Source organism: Mus pahari, chromosome 8 (genome assembly GCF_900095145.1).
Source record: "Mus pahari chromosome 8, PAHARI_EIJ_v1.1, whole genome shotgun sequence".
NCBI classification, from domain to species: domain Eukaryota; kingdom Metazoa; phylum Chordata; class Mammalia; order Rodentia; family Muridae; genus Mus; species Mus pahari.
In genome coordinates this window covers 84,851,667-84,871,358 of record NC_034597.1, presented here as the reverse complement: position 1 = coordinate 84,871,358, position 19,692 = coordinate 84,851,667, and the positions used below count along the sequence as shown (strand labels likewise).

The window sequence follows — 19,692 nt, the reverse complement described above, 5'->3', positions numbered from 1 at the left end:
CAGGACAGCCAAGGGCTATACAGAGAAACCCTGTCTCGAAAAACCAAAAAAAAAAAAAAAAAGAAGAAGAAGAAGGCCTTCCTGTGCTCCAGTCAAGATCCTCTGCACTCACTCTTGCAGGTGTTGAGAATCTCTCTTCCCTCATCCCTCTTTCCTATAACCCTAGTGGCTTTAGCAAAATAGATCTGGGGTTCCCAGGTAGGGCTGACCCTTGGCCACCCCCTGAAGAGTGGGTCAGAGGCTTGAATGCCCACACAGGGATGAATGGAAAGTGTATGTCAGCTCTCCCATGCCTGACAGAACAGAGAATAGGTAAAACACTGGCAGGGTGTGGGCCCCTTCCCCCACTCCCCCTGGGCCCCATTCTTAGTTCCCAACAAATCACTTCTGGGTAGAGCCTCTCAGAGAACAGTTATGTTCCTGTCTGCAAGCATAACAGAGTATCATTAATAGTGACAGGGTTTGGGCCACTCATTGGTTGACATCCTCTCAGTCACAGCTCCACTTTTATCCCTGTACATCTTATAGGCAGGAATCATTTTGGGGTCATAGGTTTTATGACTGCCTTGTTGTCCTTAAACCTCCACTGAGAGTCCTGTCTAGCTACAGGAGGTGGCTATGTCAGGCTTCATACCTCTCACTAATATGACCCTCATAGACTCCTTGGAGCCTCACTATCCTGAGTCTCTGGTACATCCTAGAGCTCCCATCACAGGGCCCCTCCATTTATATGATCCCCCTGACCCTGACCCTGAGCCCTGACCCATTCTCCTCTCAGCTCCTCTCCTAACCAGTTCCCTCCCTTCATCCACGCCCAATGTCTATTTTATTTCTCCTTCTGAGTGAGATTCAGAAATTAATTCACAGAAAAAGTAAATAAAAAGAAAACAAACAAAAGAAACCAACAGGGAACTCACGTATTTATCATAAAAGAGGAAGCATATTGCCCCTATAAAATACTGAAATCAATATATGGAAACATATATACATACAGATAATAAGTAAAGTTTCTCAGACTATTGCCTAGTGCACAGCATTTCACATACTAAACATGTGTCAGAGAGCATTAGGGAGGCTTTTAAGAATATATGTTCAACTATTCTCCTTTTCTCATTCAGTTTCTTCATTTTCATTTCTTTTGAACCATCATCAACAGTTTCTTTCTTTTGGAAGTTCATGTACAAAAAATGGAATCTGGCCCAGATTCCTCACATTTTGAAAAAATATCTTCTATGACAATGACATTAGATAACATTTGAAAACATTTAGATGATGAAAGACAGTAAGGCTTTCACTTGCTCTTTCTCATGTGGGACTTGCATCGATCCTGGAGACTCAACTCACTTATTTGTCATATGGATAATATGATGATGATCATAGAGTGATATGAGATGTAATATAGTTTACTAAGTGTTCTTCAGGAGTAAAGTGGATTATTGATGTATATTTTCTTTCTCTTCATGTTTTAGGCAACTATCCTTTAAGAAAAGCAATAATACATTAAATTTGCTTTTGCAGATAATTTATTAAGAGAAAGGATAAAATGATTTATATGTTTTATGTTTAAATATTCTAGGGGGGATGATGAACAATAATCAATATATTTAAAATAATTAGTAGACAAATGGTTTCATTTCCATATTTAGAAGCTTTAAAATGTTGTTTCTCAGTAGATAATTTAATGCGAAGCATATGAAAATGTTTGATTGTTAACTCTTATCTTTAGCATTTTTTAATTTCTAATTTGAAATGACATACTATCATTTCCTATATATGAGAAAATTCTAAGAAAACCAAATACAAAACAAAACCCAATTGTAAATCTATAGATTACGACAAAAACACATTTGATTAGAACTATTTTAAAATATCTTTAATATGTGTCTAACAAGTTTTATATCTAAATTCCATATATAAACTCTCCATGCTCACATTAGTAAGCAGTGTAACAATTCTGTAATTATGAACTATTCATGAAGATACATTTTGTGAGTTGTCTTTGCCTAGGATCAATAAGTAATTCTTTTAATTCCATATGGTATCTGTGGAAACAACTTCACTATTTTAATTATTATAACAAAACATATCAAATATGTTAATGAAAAAAAATTGTTGGAAACCTTTCTGTTTTAAACTCATTTTACTCAAACTCTACTTCTTTTGTTAGAAATTTTTGAGTGATTGAATGTTTTATTATCTTAATATAAAAGTAATTACGTTTTTTAGAGTAGAATTTTCAGTAATTTTCTTGCATTGTACTCTTTGTGGTTGTAATGGGATAATATAAACATATTTATTTGTGATTTTCATGTATATGATTTTAAAATACACTATAACTTATGTACAGTTCAGTGACAGTAACCTTTGTCCCCTGTTTCTTCTTTTTCAACAGATGGCTTCATTGAATATTGGGAGAGCAGGTGCCTGTGTGGTTGTCATCAAGCAACCTTGACTGATTTATATAATGTTTGAAGGGATTTTCTTTGCTACTGTTGTTGTTTTATATCGTATGGTAAGAATGAGAAAGAAATTCTGAGACGAGAACTTCTCAAGAACAGGATTTTTATAGATTTACCTGCTGGTGCCAAAAGCAGTAAAAGATCAAACAGAATTACACACACACACACAAAAAAAAAAGAGATAGAGAGAACATCAGACACAACATCTGGCCAATAGTTAATTAGTTCAGGAATGGTTATTGATAATGTTTTTCATTGTAGCATACAATAACTAGAATTACCAAAGGCTGGTTTGTCAAAGGGACACATATTTGTGATATAGATAGTTACTTAACGACTGACCACTTGGTTGTTCTTATAGTCTGTGAGGATACCCAAGAGATGGCCAACAGTAGAAGTTATACTATTTCATCTCACAAATTCTGAACGATTTTATGTTTTTCTAATTGAATGTGATGATAGCAAGAAGCAGAATGTTTTGTTGAAACAAATATGCTTCTTTCTCATTTTCCTCAGCTTTGAAAACAATGAGAGAGACAGATAACTGTCTCTTGCATTCAGAAAACAAACTGCCCTGCTAATCAAGGCTGCATATTGTATCCAATATGATGATTGGATTTTATTACAACTGTGTCATCAGTCTCGAACTGGCAAACAAAAAGGACTTTCCACAAAGCTTGCCACATCGCTTTGCATTGTCAACACACTGAGCCAAAGAGTCACTGCAGCTATGGGCATTTGCCTCCGGCAGAATTCAGTATAAGCATGGATGTTAGTTATTCTGAATGTTAATATAACCACTGCATGCTGAAGTCCCTTAGAATTTTGTTCTTTAAAACAAAACTTAGAATTTTGAGACAAAATTTCCAACTCATTAAATTGGGATGATTATGACAGCAGATAGAAGGATGACTGACTACAGATTCACATTCCCCATTTTCAAAAATCTTACATTGATATGCACATTGTTTTGAACCAAATGTTTGTAATTGGTCCAAAGCCAAACGTGGAACTTTTATGTAACATCATTAATATATGTCCATGTAAATTATGAAGATAGTTAATAAATGATAGAGCATTTGCTTTTAGAAGTGTGTCTTCCTTTCCTTTAATTTTTAGAAAAGGTAAAAATCTGATGAGGGTATTAACTTGTTTAGTGTGTGTGTGTGTGTGTGTGTGTGTGTGTGTGTGTGTGTGTGTGTGTTTATACACTGTATGTATGCATGGGTTTGTGTGCATTTCTACATATGGGTATATGTGCATAAAATTTACTAAGAGTTTCTTTCATTTTGTGAGTTCCCTTTTCCCTGTTACTTTGTCTGATACAAGTTCACTATTTTCAATTAGTCCCCATGCATTATTTGTTCCTCATTAGTAGAAACCCACCTGATGACTTAGTGGGTAAAGTACTTGCAATGCAAGTATGAGTGTCTCACATCAGATTGCGAGGACTCATTCAAAACCAGATGTGGAATTTTGCATCTGTAATCTCAGGACTTCTCCAGCCAGGAGTGAGATAGAGACAGGAGAACCTTCAGAAACTAGAGAACTAACTTGTTTGGACTCATGCAAAGACTAACAGGAAGGGACTTATGTCACACAAGGTGTTAGGCAAGAACAAACACCTGATGTTGTCCTCTGACCTCCATATATATAAAACAAGCACACATGGGCCTCTGTTCCCATATACATCAGAAACACTTAAATATACAAAATTCCTAAAATTTCATAGTGTGACTTTTAGAAGGAATTGATAATTAACGATCAAATAAGGAAGATTGTCTATATAAGTAGCAAGTAACTTTACATTTCACATATATATTTCGGCCAACAAAATACTGATAAAACAAAAATTAAAAGGTAAAAGGTGTCCTTTTATGCTCCTCACCTTCTGCACTACTTGATTCTTTCTCTTGCAACGCCTGATCCTGAACATCTTCTGTCTCAAGCCATCCAGGAAAGGCGAGGGCTAACAGGTGGTCTTCATGGAATTGACCCACATTTTTGCATAGGCTAAGATGGGTGAACTCTAAGAGGCAAGGTCACAAGAGACCTTATCTCAGAATGACTTGATGCAGCTGACATGTTTTTCCTTCACTCTTATATAGCCTAAGGATTCCTGGACATTATTGAGAAATATTCCAACAGATCTACATAAAGATGAATTTTCTTGAATTAATCCTACTTAGATGAATTAATGATTTTATAGGGTTTGTGATTTGATTCAAACAATCTTAGGAAGAAAGTTTTAAGAGATAGTTTTAGTTGTTTGCTAGAAAGATGTAATAAATTTAAAATCAAGAATACAATGTGCCCACTCCTCCTAATAGTTAAGAAAAGATTGCATAAAATGAAATACAATGAGCTAATTACACTAAAAGGGGAAATAGGCTTGGTACAAATTTTGATCAAGGAAAAACATTCATTCAAGGTCAGGACAAAGGATGAAGTCACGGGTGTGCAGTGTAAGGCAAGGCTGTATGAAACTACTGCTCTGAACTTATAATGAACTTACAGAATGAAACAATGCTTTGAACTTAATGTCAACATCCTTCTGTCACTCCCATTTTTAGTAACATTTAGTCTATGAGGTAAATTTCTATAGAACTTTTGTACATAAATAGGCCAGAGAAAAGAAATAACGTTGTTGCCTTGGGAGGACTGACCCCCATTCAACTGTCCACCAAGTGTCTATCTCTGTCTATGTTTAGAAATGCATGAATACTTGTGGAGAGGAGGAAACAGGTGGCTGGCAAATTAATGTGTATATGAATGTAAATGTGTCTGTGTGCATTGTCTATGTAAATTAATTTCTTTATTTCATTATTTTTTTCCCTCTCTGGTTCACAAAGTTAACAAGCATGGCCAATGACAGGCTCCTGGCTGTCTCAGCAGAGAAGGCAACACTAGCAATAAAACCTTTATGTAATTCTTCACTGGTATACAACAAGAGTTAATTACAAAAAACCTGCAACATGTAGTCTTAGAATAGCAAATACATTAAGAACAGTAAATATTACCTAAAAGTGACTACTTTAGCCTAGCAATCACAACTTCTGCAACCACAACTGCCATTGGCCCTATTGGTACCTTCCAGACATGGTAATATGATAGATGTCAGGAATGTCACAGCACACACAACCATTCATATCCCCACGATGACATTTTTGTTTCCCCTTCTTAGTGAGATTCAAGCATCCTCCCTTGGGCCTTTCTTGTTTAGCTTATTTGGGTCTGGAATGTGTAGTATGGATATCTTGTATTTTATTGCTAATATCCACTTAAAAGTCAGAAAAAACTGTGAATGCCCACTTGTGTCTATGGTACATCATTCAGGATGCAGCTAGAGACACAAACACAGGGGGTACTGGTTAGTTCATATTGTTGTTCCACCTACAGGGTTGCAGCCCCCTTCAGGTCCTTGGGTACTTTCTCTAGCTCCTCCATTGGGGACCCTGTTATTGTTTGGGCTTTCTTTTTTATTATTATTATTGTTTTCTTTATTTACATTTCAAATGCTATCCCGAAACTTCCCTATACCCCCCCTGCCCCTGCTCCCCTACCCACCCTATTCCACTACTTGGCCCTGGCCTTCCCCTGTGCTGGGTCATATAAAGTTTACAACACCAAGTGGCCTCTCTTCCCAATGACGGCCGATTAGGCCATCTTCTGCTACATATGCAACTAGAAACACGAGCTCAGGGGGTATTGGTTAGTTCATATTGTTGTTGCACCTACAGGGTTGCAGCCCCCTACAGCTCCTTGGGTACTTTCTCTAACTCCTCCATTGGGAGCCCTGTGTTCCATCCAATAGCTGTGAGCATCCACTTCTGTGTTTGCCAGGCACCGGCATGGCCTCACAAGAGGCCACTATATCAGGGTCCCTTCAGCAGAATCTTGCTGGCATGTGCATTATTATCTNGGTTTGGTGGCTGATGATGGGATGGAATCCCGGATGGGGTAGTCTCTGGATAGTCCATCCTTTCATCTTAGCTCTAAATTCTGTCTCTTGAACCCCTTTTTAAATTGGTTTATTTGGGTTGTTGGTGTCTAACTTCTTAAGTTCTTTATATATTTTGGATATTACCCCTCTGTCACATGTAGAGTTGCTGAAGGTCTTTCCTTAATATGTAGGGTGCCATTTTGTCCTATTGACAATGCCCTTTGCCTTACAGAAGCTTTCCAGTTTCTTTTCTTGTTACCAGATATTTTATTTATCTACATTTCAAATGTTATCCCCTTTCCAGGTTTCCCACATGGAAGACCCCTATCTCATACCCCTACCCCTCCTTCTATGAGGGTGCTTCCCCCACCCACCCACCCACTCCTGCCTCCCTGCACTGGCATTCACCTACACTGGTGCATCAAGCCTTCACAGAACTAAGGGCATCTCATCCCTTTGATGCTTTACAAGGCCATCTTCTGCTACATATGTGGCTGGAGTTATGGGTCCCTCTATGTGTACTGTTTGGTTGGTAGTTTAGTCCCTGAGTGCTCTGGGGTGGGGGTCTGATGGATTGATATTGTTGTTCTTCCTATGGGGTGTCAAACCCCTTCAACTCCTTCAGTCTTTTTTCTAACTCCTCCATTGGGGACTCTGTGCTCAGTCCAATGGTTGGCGGTGAGCATCTAGCTCTCTATCTGTCAGGCTCTGACAGAGCCTCTCGGGAGACATATATCAGGCTCCTGTCAGCAAGCATTTCTTGGCATTCACAATAGTGTCTAGGTTTTGTGGCTGTATATGTGATGGATCCCCAGACAGGGTAATCTCTGTATGGCCTTTCCCTCAGTCTCTGCTCTACACTTTATCTCTATATTTGCCCCTATGAGTATGTTGTTCTCCATTCTAAGAAGTACCAAAGATTACACACTTTGGTTTCCTTCTTTTTGAGCTTCATGCGGTCTGTGAATTATATCTTGTGTATTCTGAGCCTTTGGACTAATATCCACTTAATGATGTTGAACATTTCTTTTGGTGCTTCTTGTCCATTCAATATTCATCAGTTGAGAATTCTCTGTTTAGCTCTGTACCCCATTTTTTAATAGGATTATTGGATACTCTGGATTCTACATTCTTGAGTTCTTTGTATATAGTGGATATTAGCCCTCTATCAGATGTAGGATTGGTAAACATCTTTTCCCAGTCTGTTGGTTGCCATTTTGTCCTATTGACAGTGTACTTTGCCTCCCAGAAGCTTTGCAATTTATGAGGTTACATTTTTCTTAGAGCATAAGCTATGAGGTCCTATTTTTGAATTGTTGATTTAAAGCCTGAGCCATTTGTGCTTTCTTTAAGAAGCTATGTCCTGTGCCAATGAGTTCATGTCTATTCTACATTTTCTGTTCTGTTAGATTTGTTATATCTGGATTCACAATGAGGTATTTGATCCACTTAGTGGTGGGGGCATCTTGAGGAAGTGCCAGAGACTTAGGATGGAGAAGTACCATAGGAGTTGATGCAGGTGACCTTAACTGAGACTCACAGCAATGGGGGGTAACCTCTGGTAGCCATGCATGAACCCCAATGGGGCTATAGGAACACCAACCCACTCACAGAACTTTTAAAAAATTATTTTATTAGATAATTTTTTCATTTACATTTCAAATGCTATCCCGAATGTCCCCTATACCCTCCCCCGCCCTGCTCCCCTACCCACTCACTCCTACTTCTTGGCCTTGGTGTTCCCCTGTATGGGACATATAAAGTTTGCAAGACCAAGGGGCCTCTCTTCCCAATGATGGCCAACTAGGCCATCTTCTGATATATATGCAGCTAGAGACACAAGCTCTGGGGGGTACTGATTAGTTCATATTGTTGTTCTACCTATAGGGTTGCAGACCCCTTCAGCTCCTTGGGTACTTTCTCTAGCTCCTCCATTGGAAGTCCCATGTTCCATCCTATAGATGATTGTGGGCATCCAATTCTGTATTTGCCAGGCACTGGCATAGCCTCACAAGAGATAGCTATATCAGGGTCCTTTCAGCAAACTCGTACTGGCATATGCAATAGTGTCTGTGTTTGGTGGCTGATTATGGGATTATCCCCCAGGTGGGGCAGTCTCTGGATGGTCCATCCTTTCATCTTAGCTCCAAACTTTATCTCTGCAACTTTCTTCCATGGGTATTTTATTCCCTATTTTGGGTAGGAAGGAAGTGTCCACATGTTGGTCTTCCTTCTTGATTTTCTTGTGTTTTAGAGATTATATCTTGGGTATTCTAGAACTTTTGATGCAAAATTTATCTTGTCTGCTATAAATGCAAAAGTGGGGGATGGAACAGAGACTAATGGAATGACCAAGCTATAACTGACTCAACTTGAGACCCATTCCATGGGCAAGCACCAATCCCTGACACTATGATTGATACTCTTTTATGCTGGCAGACAGAAGCCTAGTATATCTCTTCTCTGAGAGCCTGCACCCATCAACTGCCTGAAACAGATACAGAGACCCACAGCCCAACACTGGATGAAACTCGAGGACTCTTACAGAAGAGTTGGGGGAAGGAGGGGAAACCCAGAAGGGCATAGGTACTCCACAGAAGACCAACAGAGTCAACTAACATGGACACTTGAGGCCAGTCTGAGACAGAACCACCAACCAAATAGCATTCACAGTCTGGACCTAGGCCCTCCGAACATATTTAGCAGGTGTGCAGTTCAGTCTTCATGTGGGTAGTTCAACAACTGGAATGGGAGCTGTTCTGAAAGCTTTTCCCTGTCTGTGGAATTTGTTCCCCTAACTGGGCTGCCTTGTGTGGCCTCAGTAGAAGAAGATGTGCCTAGCCCTGCAGAGACTTGATGTGCCAGGGATGGGGGATAACTGTGTGTGTATGTGGAGGGGGGGAGCGGTATGAGAGTTGGGGGAAGGGACTATGTGAGTGGGGCCACGAGGAGGGCAGGAAGTCAGTTGGATGGTTGATTATTTGGAAATTTGGAAGAGTTTGGAGGGAGAAAAGGTAAGGGAGAAAGGTTGTAGTTATAATACCCAACACACACACACACACACACACACACACACACGAAAGAAAGAAAGAAAGAAAGAAAGAAAGAAAGAAAGAAAGAAAGAAAGAAAGAAAGAAAGAAAGAAAGAAAAACAGTCATGGAAATGATCTCTGGTGGTTTGTGACATTTTCGAGATAAAAGTATATGATCAAAATAGGCTGATTTAAATGTGTAGAAGAAATGTCTATCCCCCACCTCCCCTCCTCTTTTCCTCTGAGAAGGGGGAGGGCCCCTGGGTCTTACTCTGTGATGTACAATAAATAAATAAATAGATAAATAAATAAATAAATTTTAAATATTAAAAACTAAAAATAAAGTAGGTGTGAAGAAACATTAAATAAACTGAATGTTTTAAAACACCCAGGGATTCTATTGTGTTACTCTTGTACGAATGAGTATTCTTGACAAGAACACAACCATGTCCACAACCCCTGTGCCTCAGACTCATGGATATGGGAAGGCCTGCACAGCTCAGTCCTAGGAGAATGACAAGGCATTTTTCTGTCCATGTAAAGATGAGAATGTCTTCAGAAAGTATCATCTGCACCCTCCTCCTGCAAGTTAGCTACAGTTGAGACTGAGCCTCTTCAGAGACTCAATCAATATTAGGTAACTCAGTTCAACCCTTGTCAATAAATGGCATATGCATTTGTTTAGTCAGCTGCCTATAGTACCCAGTTCCTCAGCCAGTGCTCTATAATAAAAGTGCTGATTTTTGCATCATATTCTTGCTTCTCCAACAGAGTCCATAGACTACCCAATCGCAGCTTTTCTCTGCACGGGGCTCTCATTTTTTGATTGCCCAAGTTAGATTTATCATCAAACCTATGCAGGTCATGTTTGTAAGGTTTTCCATAAGTTCATATTATTTGACTTAAAACTATATTTAACTGCTTCTTATTACAACACTTTTATTGCAGATTTTCTTTGCCAGTATTCGCACATAGATTTACACAAGTGTTATTGGTTATCTTTTGTGTTACAATGACCAAAATGACTGACAGGCCGACTTAGGGAAGACAGAAATTATTGTAGCTAATGGTTTCAGAGATTTAAACATCCTTGTTTGTTGATCCTGAATCCCTGGCAAGACAGAAGAATTTGATGGAAAAACCAAAAGCATGTTCCTGTAACCAGCTTCCCTTACACAGGTTGCACCTCACACAATTTTCATTGCCTAAAAAAACCAACACCACTGAATATTAAACACATAACCCTTGATCTTTACCTGATCTCTGCAAGTTTGGTAAGGAGTTGAATCCTCCAATTTTGAACCATTTTGCAAATAAGTGTTTTGAAGTTGGATGTAATTTTCACCAACTATTTATTGACTTCAGATATCTCCCAGTATGGATCAAGTATACAATAACTTTTACCATCTGACTTGCTACATAGATACAGCAGTAGATAGCTTGGAATGTATACGCACCAATTATGGGAAGTATCATGATTAGACTAGATTAAATAAATGAATCTGATATTTTACTTTGCACTATCATTATTCTTAATACAGCTGTTATTAATTTTTGAACTGGTATAATCTGGATCTCTTTGTTAAGTTACAGGGTATTCAATGAAATGAGAACATAAAATCAACAATAACATTTGTATTACTCCTTTTCTGTACCTAGTGTACTATATATGTCTTCTTTTCTGGTTAAAGAATCCATATTTTTTGCAGTCAAATATCTGCTTAACTTCCCATTTCTGTATGTGACAAATAATTTAAACTTCCTATAAAAGAACTAAACAAATTTCTAAGCAAACAAAATGCTTTCTCAATACTATTGTCATCCTGAGAATAGTTTATTATTATTAATTTTTTGCTTACTGAAAATGCTGCTATCAATAATGACTTGTACTTGGCTGAAATATTTTTTATTCTTGCATGAAACAAAGAATATTAATTTTCTGTTAAATAGCTCTTAAATGCACAATGTTAAATCTAATTTCTGTTGATGGGAATGTGTGTAATATGAAGGCTATGTGTGTCAGAGTCAGCTCCCAATGACAGTTACTCATTCCAGGGTGTATAGATTATGTCCAAATATTAGAGCAATAAATTTAGATAAATACTTTATATTCTTATTTGTAACAATGTACTTATGTTCATAAATATATATAAACTATTACCAAATGAAAGCTATAAAGTTAGCTATTCAGAATACATCAATCTCCATGTAACTAAAAATATTAAAGAATTAAATAGTAATCTGGTTCAGAAAATACAGTTTTGTTTTTGGCAGTATTTTTAATTGGTAAGTCCTACCATATACAAAGACAATGGACAACTATTTTTAAAGCCAATTCTTGGTGCACTTTATAAATTAAATAGGGTATCCCTCTTGTCTTATGCTAACTGTATAAGCTGGAGTCACCTGATAGGAGTTGCTCAATGTAGAAAATTTCTTCATATTATCAGGTTATAGGCAAGGGCATAGGGCATTTTAATAATTAGTGATAAATGTGAGAGGACTCAGCTTACTCTGGGTGATGCTACTCCTGAGTTAATGCCCTGGGTTCTCCAGGAGAATAAGTGGTAAGCGTCCCAATAAGCAGCACTCCTCCATGGTCTCAGCATCAGCTTCAGGATCTGTAATGTGCAAGTGTACGTGAAATAAACCCTTTCAACCCCAAGTTGTTTTGACCACGGTATTTTATCATAACAATAAAAATGCAAATGAAATATTTGTATATTAGATGTATATACCACATTCTACAAAATATTTACATGTAGGGAGAGATAACATCACTAAGATTAAAGAATAGTCAAAGTAGATATTGTTACACACAATCAAAGCCTACCACCATATGAATAATTCTTTATCAAGTGGTCTAAAGTAAGAGTCCTTTGGTTTCATTTTACTGAAGAATAACTCTCGATGAATAATGGCGGAAATTTCTAAACCATACTAAATTGTGGGTATAATCATACCACCTATATTTTGGCTAGTAGAATATTTTTTTCTTCAAAGTTGAGTCCCGTACCATTGTTAAGTGATACTACTATCTGTGTTGCTTCAAATATTAACACCAAAGCCTTAATTTCCACTGTGACTATCTATAGAGATGATGCATCTACAGAAAAATGTATTGTTTAATGAAATAATAATTGAAGACATGTGGACCAAGAAATTTCTTTTCTTTTTTTCCAATTTTTATTAGGTATTTACTTCATTTACATTTTAAATGCTATCCCCAAAGTCCCCTATACCCACCCTACCCCCACTCACCTACCCACTTACTCCTCCTCCTTGGCCCTGGTGTTCCTCTGTACTGGGGCATATAAAGTTTGCAAGACCAAAGGGCCTCTCTTCCCAATGATGGCTGACTCGGCCATCTTCTGCTATATATGCAGCTAGAGACATGAGCTCAGGGTGTATTGGTTAGTTGATATTGTTGTTCCACCTACAGGGTTGCAGCTGCATTCAGTTCCTTGGGTACTTTCTCTAGCTCCTCCAACCGGGGGCCCTGTGTTCCAACCAATAGCTGACTGTGAGCATCCACTTCTGTGTTTGCCAGGCACTGGCATAGCCTCACAAGAGGCAGCTATATCAGGGTCCCTTCAGCAGAATCTTGCTGGTGTATGCAATAGTGTCTGCATTTGGTGGCTGATTATGGGATGAATCCCTGGGTGGGGCAGTTTTTGGATGGTCCATCCTTTCATCTCAGCTCCAAAATTTGTCTCTGTAACCCCTTCCATGGGAGTTTTCCTTCCAACTCTAAGAATGGGCTAAGTCTCCACATTTTGGTCTTCCTTCTTCTTGAGTTTCATGTGTTTTTCAAATTGTATCTTGGGAATCCTAGGTTTCAGGGCTAATATCCACTTCTCAGTGACTGCATATGAAGTGAATTCTTTTGTGATTGGGTTACCTCACTCAGGATGATACCCTCCCGATCCATCCATTTGCCGAGGAATTTCATAAATTCATTGGTTTTAATAGTTGAGTAGTACTCCATTGTGTAAATGTACCACANTTTCTGTATCCATTCCTCTGTTGAGGGACATCTGGGTTCTTTCCAGCTTCTGGCTATTATAAATAAGGCTGCTATGAACATAGTGGAGCATGTGTTCTTATTACCAGTTGGAACATCTTCTGGATATATGCCCAGGAGAAGTATTGCTGGATCCTCCAGTAGTACTATGTCCAGTTTTTGGAGGAACCGCCAGACTGATTTACAGAGTGGTTTTACAAGCTTGTAGTCCCACCAACAATGGAGGAGTGTTGCTCTTTCTCCACATCCTTGCCAGCATCTGCTGTCACCTGAATTTTTGATCTTAGCCATTCTGCCTGGTGTGAGGTGGAATTTCAAGGTTGTTTTGATTTGCATTTAAGACATTACTTAAAAAGCAAAACAACAACAACAACAACAACAACAACAACAACAACAACAACAACAACAAAACCAGAAAGCTTGCTTCTGTCTTCAGTGTCATGGGGGAGTGTGCATAGAGGAATGGTATCATGAAGGAAATCCATAGGTTAGGAGTCAGAAAGAGAGCTCTTACTTGAAACCTAGTCCCATAGGGAAATGATCTGCCACCTCTAGTCTCCACCCTAGGAGAAGTATCTTATTGTTCTGTCTTCCAAAGAAGAGCACACTTATTGGTGCTCTAGTGCCAAATAGTTAGATTTTAAAAACATTCATCTAAATGTATATTGTGTACATATATATATATATGTGTGTGTGTGTGTGTGTGTGTGTGTACATATATGTGTGTATACATGAAAATTTTGTATATATATAGATGTGTGTGTGTGCATACATTTTTGTCTGTATAGACATGCATATATACAAAAGACAAGAAAAAATCAAGATATTTATCTTAATTATTAAGGCATTAAATTTCAACCTAAGGTTTATGTACAAACAAGAGTTGATAGGAAATTAGCCATAATAGTTTCAGATAAGATGAAAAGTAAACATTCATAATTTTCTGAATACAATAAATTTTGAAACATCTTTTCCTAATGTTGACAGTTTATTATTGTTAAGAAAATTACTAATTTTTTTTTGGTGAATAAATTAAAAGGTATCTTTCACAATTTTGCACTACTATACACTATTAGGGAAAACATAGCTATTGTAAATTGTTGATGAAAACTAGAGTAAATTATTATTGTATTTGTTTATTATGGTTGTTTTTAATTTCTTCATTTTGCCCTTTAAAATCATTCTATCATTAGTTCATATGTTCTTTGAAGCAAAAATATAAATAAATAAATAAATAAATAAATATTCAGATGCCCTTCTGGAAAAATAACTCAATTCCATTAGCCTGGCCTTATATAGTATTTGTCACCAAATAAATCCTGAATAAACATAAATAATTTATTTTTAAGCATACTAAATAGATTATTATGATTAATTAAATATTATTTTTAAATGCCTGTTAAACATCACTTTAATTTCAATATCTTTGTTCTATGTATTGAGAAAATGAAACAGTTTTGCTTGGCAAATGGCAATTTAATTGTATGTATACTTCTGTTTTAGCTAAATTGTATTTACTCTAAAGAATTATATTCTCCCCATATCTGATTGAAAAAGACATCCAATTTCCTCTAATAACAGAGGCCTGGTTTATCTTTAAATGACAGTAGGTAATAAAAGGCTGTTTTCCTGAATTGTTTTGAACATTGTTCATGATGAACACTAAAACTAGAAGCTGAAGTACTCATTAAGTTGTATATTTGAAAGACTTTATAAAGTAACCTTCAGTAGGAAATAGGGAGACACAAAATTGAACAATAAATAAGAAACAAAATTCAAATGAATTGCACAGTGCATGGCAATCATGAAGAAATGAAAAAGTTCTGTTTGTAAAATATATATTGGCTCTGTTCTGCTTTCAAAAACCCTAGAGGAGGAAGAAATGTTTTAATGAGAACATAGTGATCATTATCTTCAAGTTTTATTTTCTTCTTGGCAAAGTATGATGTCATCTTTTAATAGCAGGAACATTGAGCTTACAAAGATCTTCTCTGTGCAACATTTCACTGCCACCATCCATGTACTGACTTAATAGCAAACAATGACTTTAAATTCATCTTTCCCCCTTTTCTGTCCTCTCTCCCTCCTTCCCTTCTTTCTATCAAGTTATTAAGGTGCTGGAGAACAGGTACTTCAGTACTTGGGACTGTCTTTGAATATAGTTATCATTAACACTGATGGTCCCTAGCACAATTTCAGCAAAGGTTACCTTATACCTTCTCCCCTAATAACATAAACATGAAGCCACAAATAATTGTGACTTTTTTCTGGATTTTTAGATTACATTTTGTGCAGAAGTTTCATTGCAATAACCAAAACATGTTTCCTGATTGCCTTCATCAATTAATAGTCACAGTAGGTACACTCTAAATTATTTTCCATGTCTGTGGAACAATGTTAAGATTTCAATACTTAATTCCTCATATCATTATTGTCACACCTATATGCTCTTTATTTAATTTGGGATTAAGTATTAGAAGCACCAACATAAAATTATCACTGATAAGAAAGACAAATCTATGTTTTAGTTTCACAACAAGCTGACTGTGTGAACGCCATGGTTGATATGGCTTATCTGCTTTATGGAAGGATCCCTTCATCGCTGGGACTTCTGTTTCATTGCTGACATAGCCTCTAGCTCAGTTCCCTTTGGGACAAGTGAAGACTCCTGTGCTTCTCCTCACATTTGCATAAACAAAGCAGGAGGGCAGAAAGGAGGAAGACAAAGCAAAACACTTGTGTCAGCACACCTTCAAAGGGATGTGAAACATCTGGCACATGATCAATCTGTTTTTTAATATTAAAAGTAAAAGTGAGTTACACTGACACTGTTAACCACAAATATGAGAGTTTTTACCAACATCATATAACAGTTACTTAAAGTAAGAGAAATAAAAACTGACATCTGTACCGCTTGCATCATTGAATAGAATATATATATATTTGTCCTCACATTTATTTGTCCTCCAAAACTTTTGAAATATTAGAGAAATAACCCGGCGCACCAGGCAGAGTTACAAGAGCTCTGTTTCAACTCATATCCTGCACACTTCAAGAAATAAGATGTAGATTTTAGCGTAGTTCACTGACTGTGGGTGAGGGGAGAAGATAAAGTTCATTTCATTGCCTCAGTGACTTGGAAATCACTGTTTGATCATTTCCACAACAGTGTCATTTACTGTCGAGACAAAGCAAGAATACGATCACATCATTTTAATTTTTGCTGAAGTGTGACTTATGGGATGGGTTAAACACTGCCATGGCAAATTCCATGGTCACTTTTGACATTTCACGTTGAATTCTGATTATACATACCCTTTAAGAAACATCTGAAAAGGTAGTTCTTAAACAAAAAGCACAAGATTTTTTTCTAGTAACAGCAAAGGTATTATATTGGCTAATTTTCTCATTAAGGATAGTTATTAATCTCTGCACAATAATGTGTATTTATTGGGAATACATAAAATTAATATTACCAAGAAAACAGATAGTTACTTTTTGAAATTTCATTAAGAAGCTTTGAAGTGTCATTAAGAAGCTTTATTTTGCACTATATGTTTTTCATAATCAGTGTCCACAAAGAGAAAAAACAAAAAAGAAAGAGAGAGAGAAAACAAAAGAAGGAAAGAAAGAAAGAAAGAAAGAAAGAAAGAAAGAAAGAAAGAAAGAAAGAAAGAAAGAAAGAAAGCAAGCTTACAGTGGGAAACACCTGCAGACAATATTGATATTTGTCATAACTAGAAGCTTGGAGGTTATAAATTCTCATTTACTCCAAGAAATGACTCTGAAACTTCTTTATCCTGAGGATGGCACATATTTGCTTTAAGTCTGCATTTCTCACATTATATTCTGAAGAGCTGAATTACATGGGGATCACTATGAAATCTCACACAGTTTTCTAGGGATTGTACTATATCTTGGGTGAGGCTTTTGGTAGCACAAACTGGAACAAATGTTGACACATTGGTGTTATCTTTGGAGTATAGCTTTAAAAGGCTAAGGATGGGTTGGATATGTATAAAAGATAAAAGGGACGATTTATGAGCTTTTGTCCATGAAATCAAGTGGTTATCTGTATCATTCGTTGAGGTAAGAAAAGTGGAAAAAGGTCATACATCTGAAATCAGTGTTTGACACATCTATAAAATAGGAGAAAGTACAGGCCATGTGAAAAATACCAAAAGACAATATTATTCTAATAGGTAAAATACCATCTTACCTGATAATAGCCATCCTATTTCTGTTTAGATACTTCAAAGCTTCCAGATGGAGAAAAATGGTTTTATAATAGACATCTCTTTTTTTAAAAAAAAAATTAAAAATAGAATTTTCTTCCACACAATATATTCCAACCACAGTTTCCCCTCCTTCCACTCCTCCAGAGTCCTCCCATCTCCTCTCTATTCCAGATCCTATATTATGCTTATAATGCCATCAAGGCTCTTATTTTATATTCATTTATTCATTTAATTTTATTCATTTTACTTATTCACTTTACATTCTGTTCACTATCCCCATTCCAGTCACCCTGTCCCACAGTCCTTCTGCCATCTCCCTTTCTCCTTTGAGTAGGTGGGGACTGCCCTGGGTACTTCCCCTGTCTAGCACTTAAAAATCTCTGCATGGCTAGAGATTTCCTCTTCCACTGAGGCCAGACAAGGCATCCTAGCTAGAAGAACATATCCCACGTGCAGGTAATAGCTTTTATTGTTCTGGACCTACATGAAAACCAAGCTGCACATCTTCTGTTGGTAGTCCAGTCGCTGAGACCTCCTAAGCATCTAGGTTAGGTGACTCTGTTGGTCTTCCTGTGGAGTTCCTTTCCCCTTCCTCCTATCCTTCCACAAGAGTGCCTAAGTCCCATCCACTGTGTTCACACCTGTTTCTTATCCAAAGCAGTAACAACAAGAGTGTAATTCTTCAGAGCTCATATTATCTTTTAAGAAGACCTTATATTTAATAGCTTAGCTACTAAAATATATAAACTTTAAAAGCCTTTTTTTTCCATATGTTAAATACACAGTAGACATAATAAGATACTTTGTAACAAAAATGTTACCTTTTCTTCATTTTGCCTATTGGAATTCATTCAATTTCTTAGTATCGTATATATATTAAGTATAAACTATCAAACTTTTAATGTATCCATTTCACAAATACAGTGCTATTTTTTTTTTAAGAGCAACAAAAGTAAAAGCCTGACTCTTGTCAGACTTTAGATATAGTCCTTAAATCCCTCAAATTTGCAAAGAAATGGAAATGTCTTTGCTGTTCATGGTGGTCACCTCGGTTTATTTTTCTTTAACTAAAGAGATTTATAATTGGCACATATATAGTTTATGCTATGATAATGACCAAAGGTAGGTGTTGATCATTAATAATCAGAATAATTCTTTTTTTTAAAAGAAAACTAGCATTGAGTTTTATATATAATGAATTCTGAAAATTTCTTTACTAGATCATTTAGTCATCTTGCATACTTTATAGTGTACTCATAGTGCAAAGAGAAAACTTAAGCTCCCAAGACATCCTCTGATGTCCCCACATATGCCATGGCACATATATACTTCCTAGAAGCAGGATACTGAATATTAGAGGATTTGATTCAGAAAGAGACACTTTGCATATGAGTCAAGACAGCAGAAACCTCTAGGCAGGCTAGAATATGCAGGGCTTACCTCAAGCACACCACAAGAGGTCAGGGCCATTCTTAGAAATGATATTGGTGTCTAGTGTTAATGGTGGGTACACCACTCTAGTTGGCTTGTCTATTTTCAATATGTTGGAAATTTTTTTATTGAAAGCAAGGCAGAGATAATCAGGACCAACCTTAACCATTAGTAAACCAGATAACTGCAGTCTGGTAAAGCCAGGTTCCTTTGCACAATATTAGCACACATTCCAGAATGCTGATACCTTTTTGATTTATATTATAATAATGACACTTAGTATTATCAATATGGCCCCATTAACATGAAAATAAAATGAAATGCAAGTATGCAATAATAAAATACAAAATCTATGAAGTCAAGATGCTAACCTGTGTTTATATATTACTATCTCCAATATTCTAAAGTAAAATTTTCACAGAAGTCCAGCAATGCACCATTTATTTTGTAATAATCAGTTATATAAAACATTAGTAGGTTGGAGTAATGCTCAGTGGTAGAATGTTTGCTAGCCAGTATGAAGTTCTGTGTTCAGTCTCCACTATAGAAACCTAAAAAAAAAAAA

The 19,692-nt window shown here is 36.8% G+C and overlaps 1 protein-coding gene across 1 annotated transcript in view; it reads left to right on the top strand.

The window, feature by feature from the left end:
• Positions 1-3,539, top strand: part of Klhl1 (kelch like family member 1) — a 363,866-nt gene extending 360,327 nt beyond the window's left edge. Inside the window, exon 11 of the mRNA XM_021203301.1 lies at positions 2,393-3,539. Within this exon, the coding sequence (XP_021058960.1) occupies positions 2,393-2,452 (60 nt within the window). The 3' untranslated portion in view covers positions 2,453-3,539. The remainder of the gene's footprint in view (positions 1-2,392) is intronic.
• Positions 3,540-19,692: the final 16,153 nt, after the last annotated feature.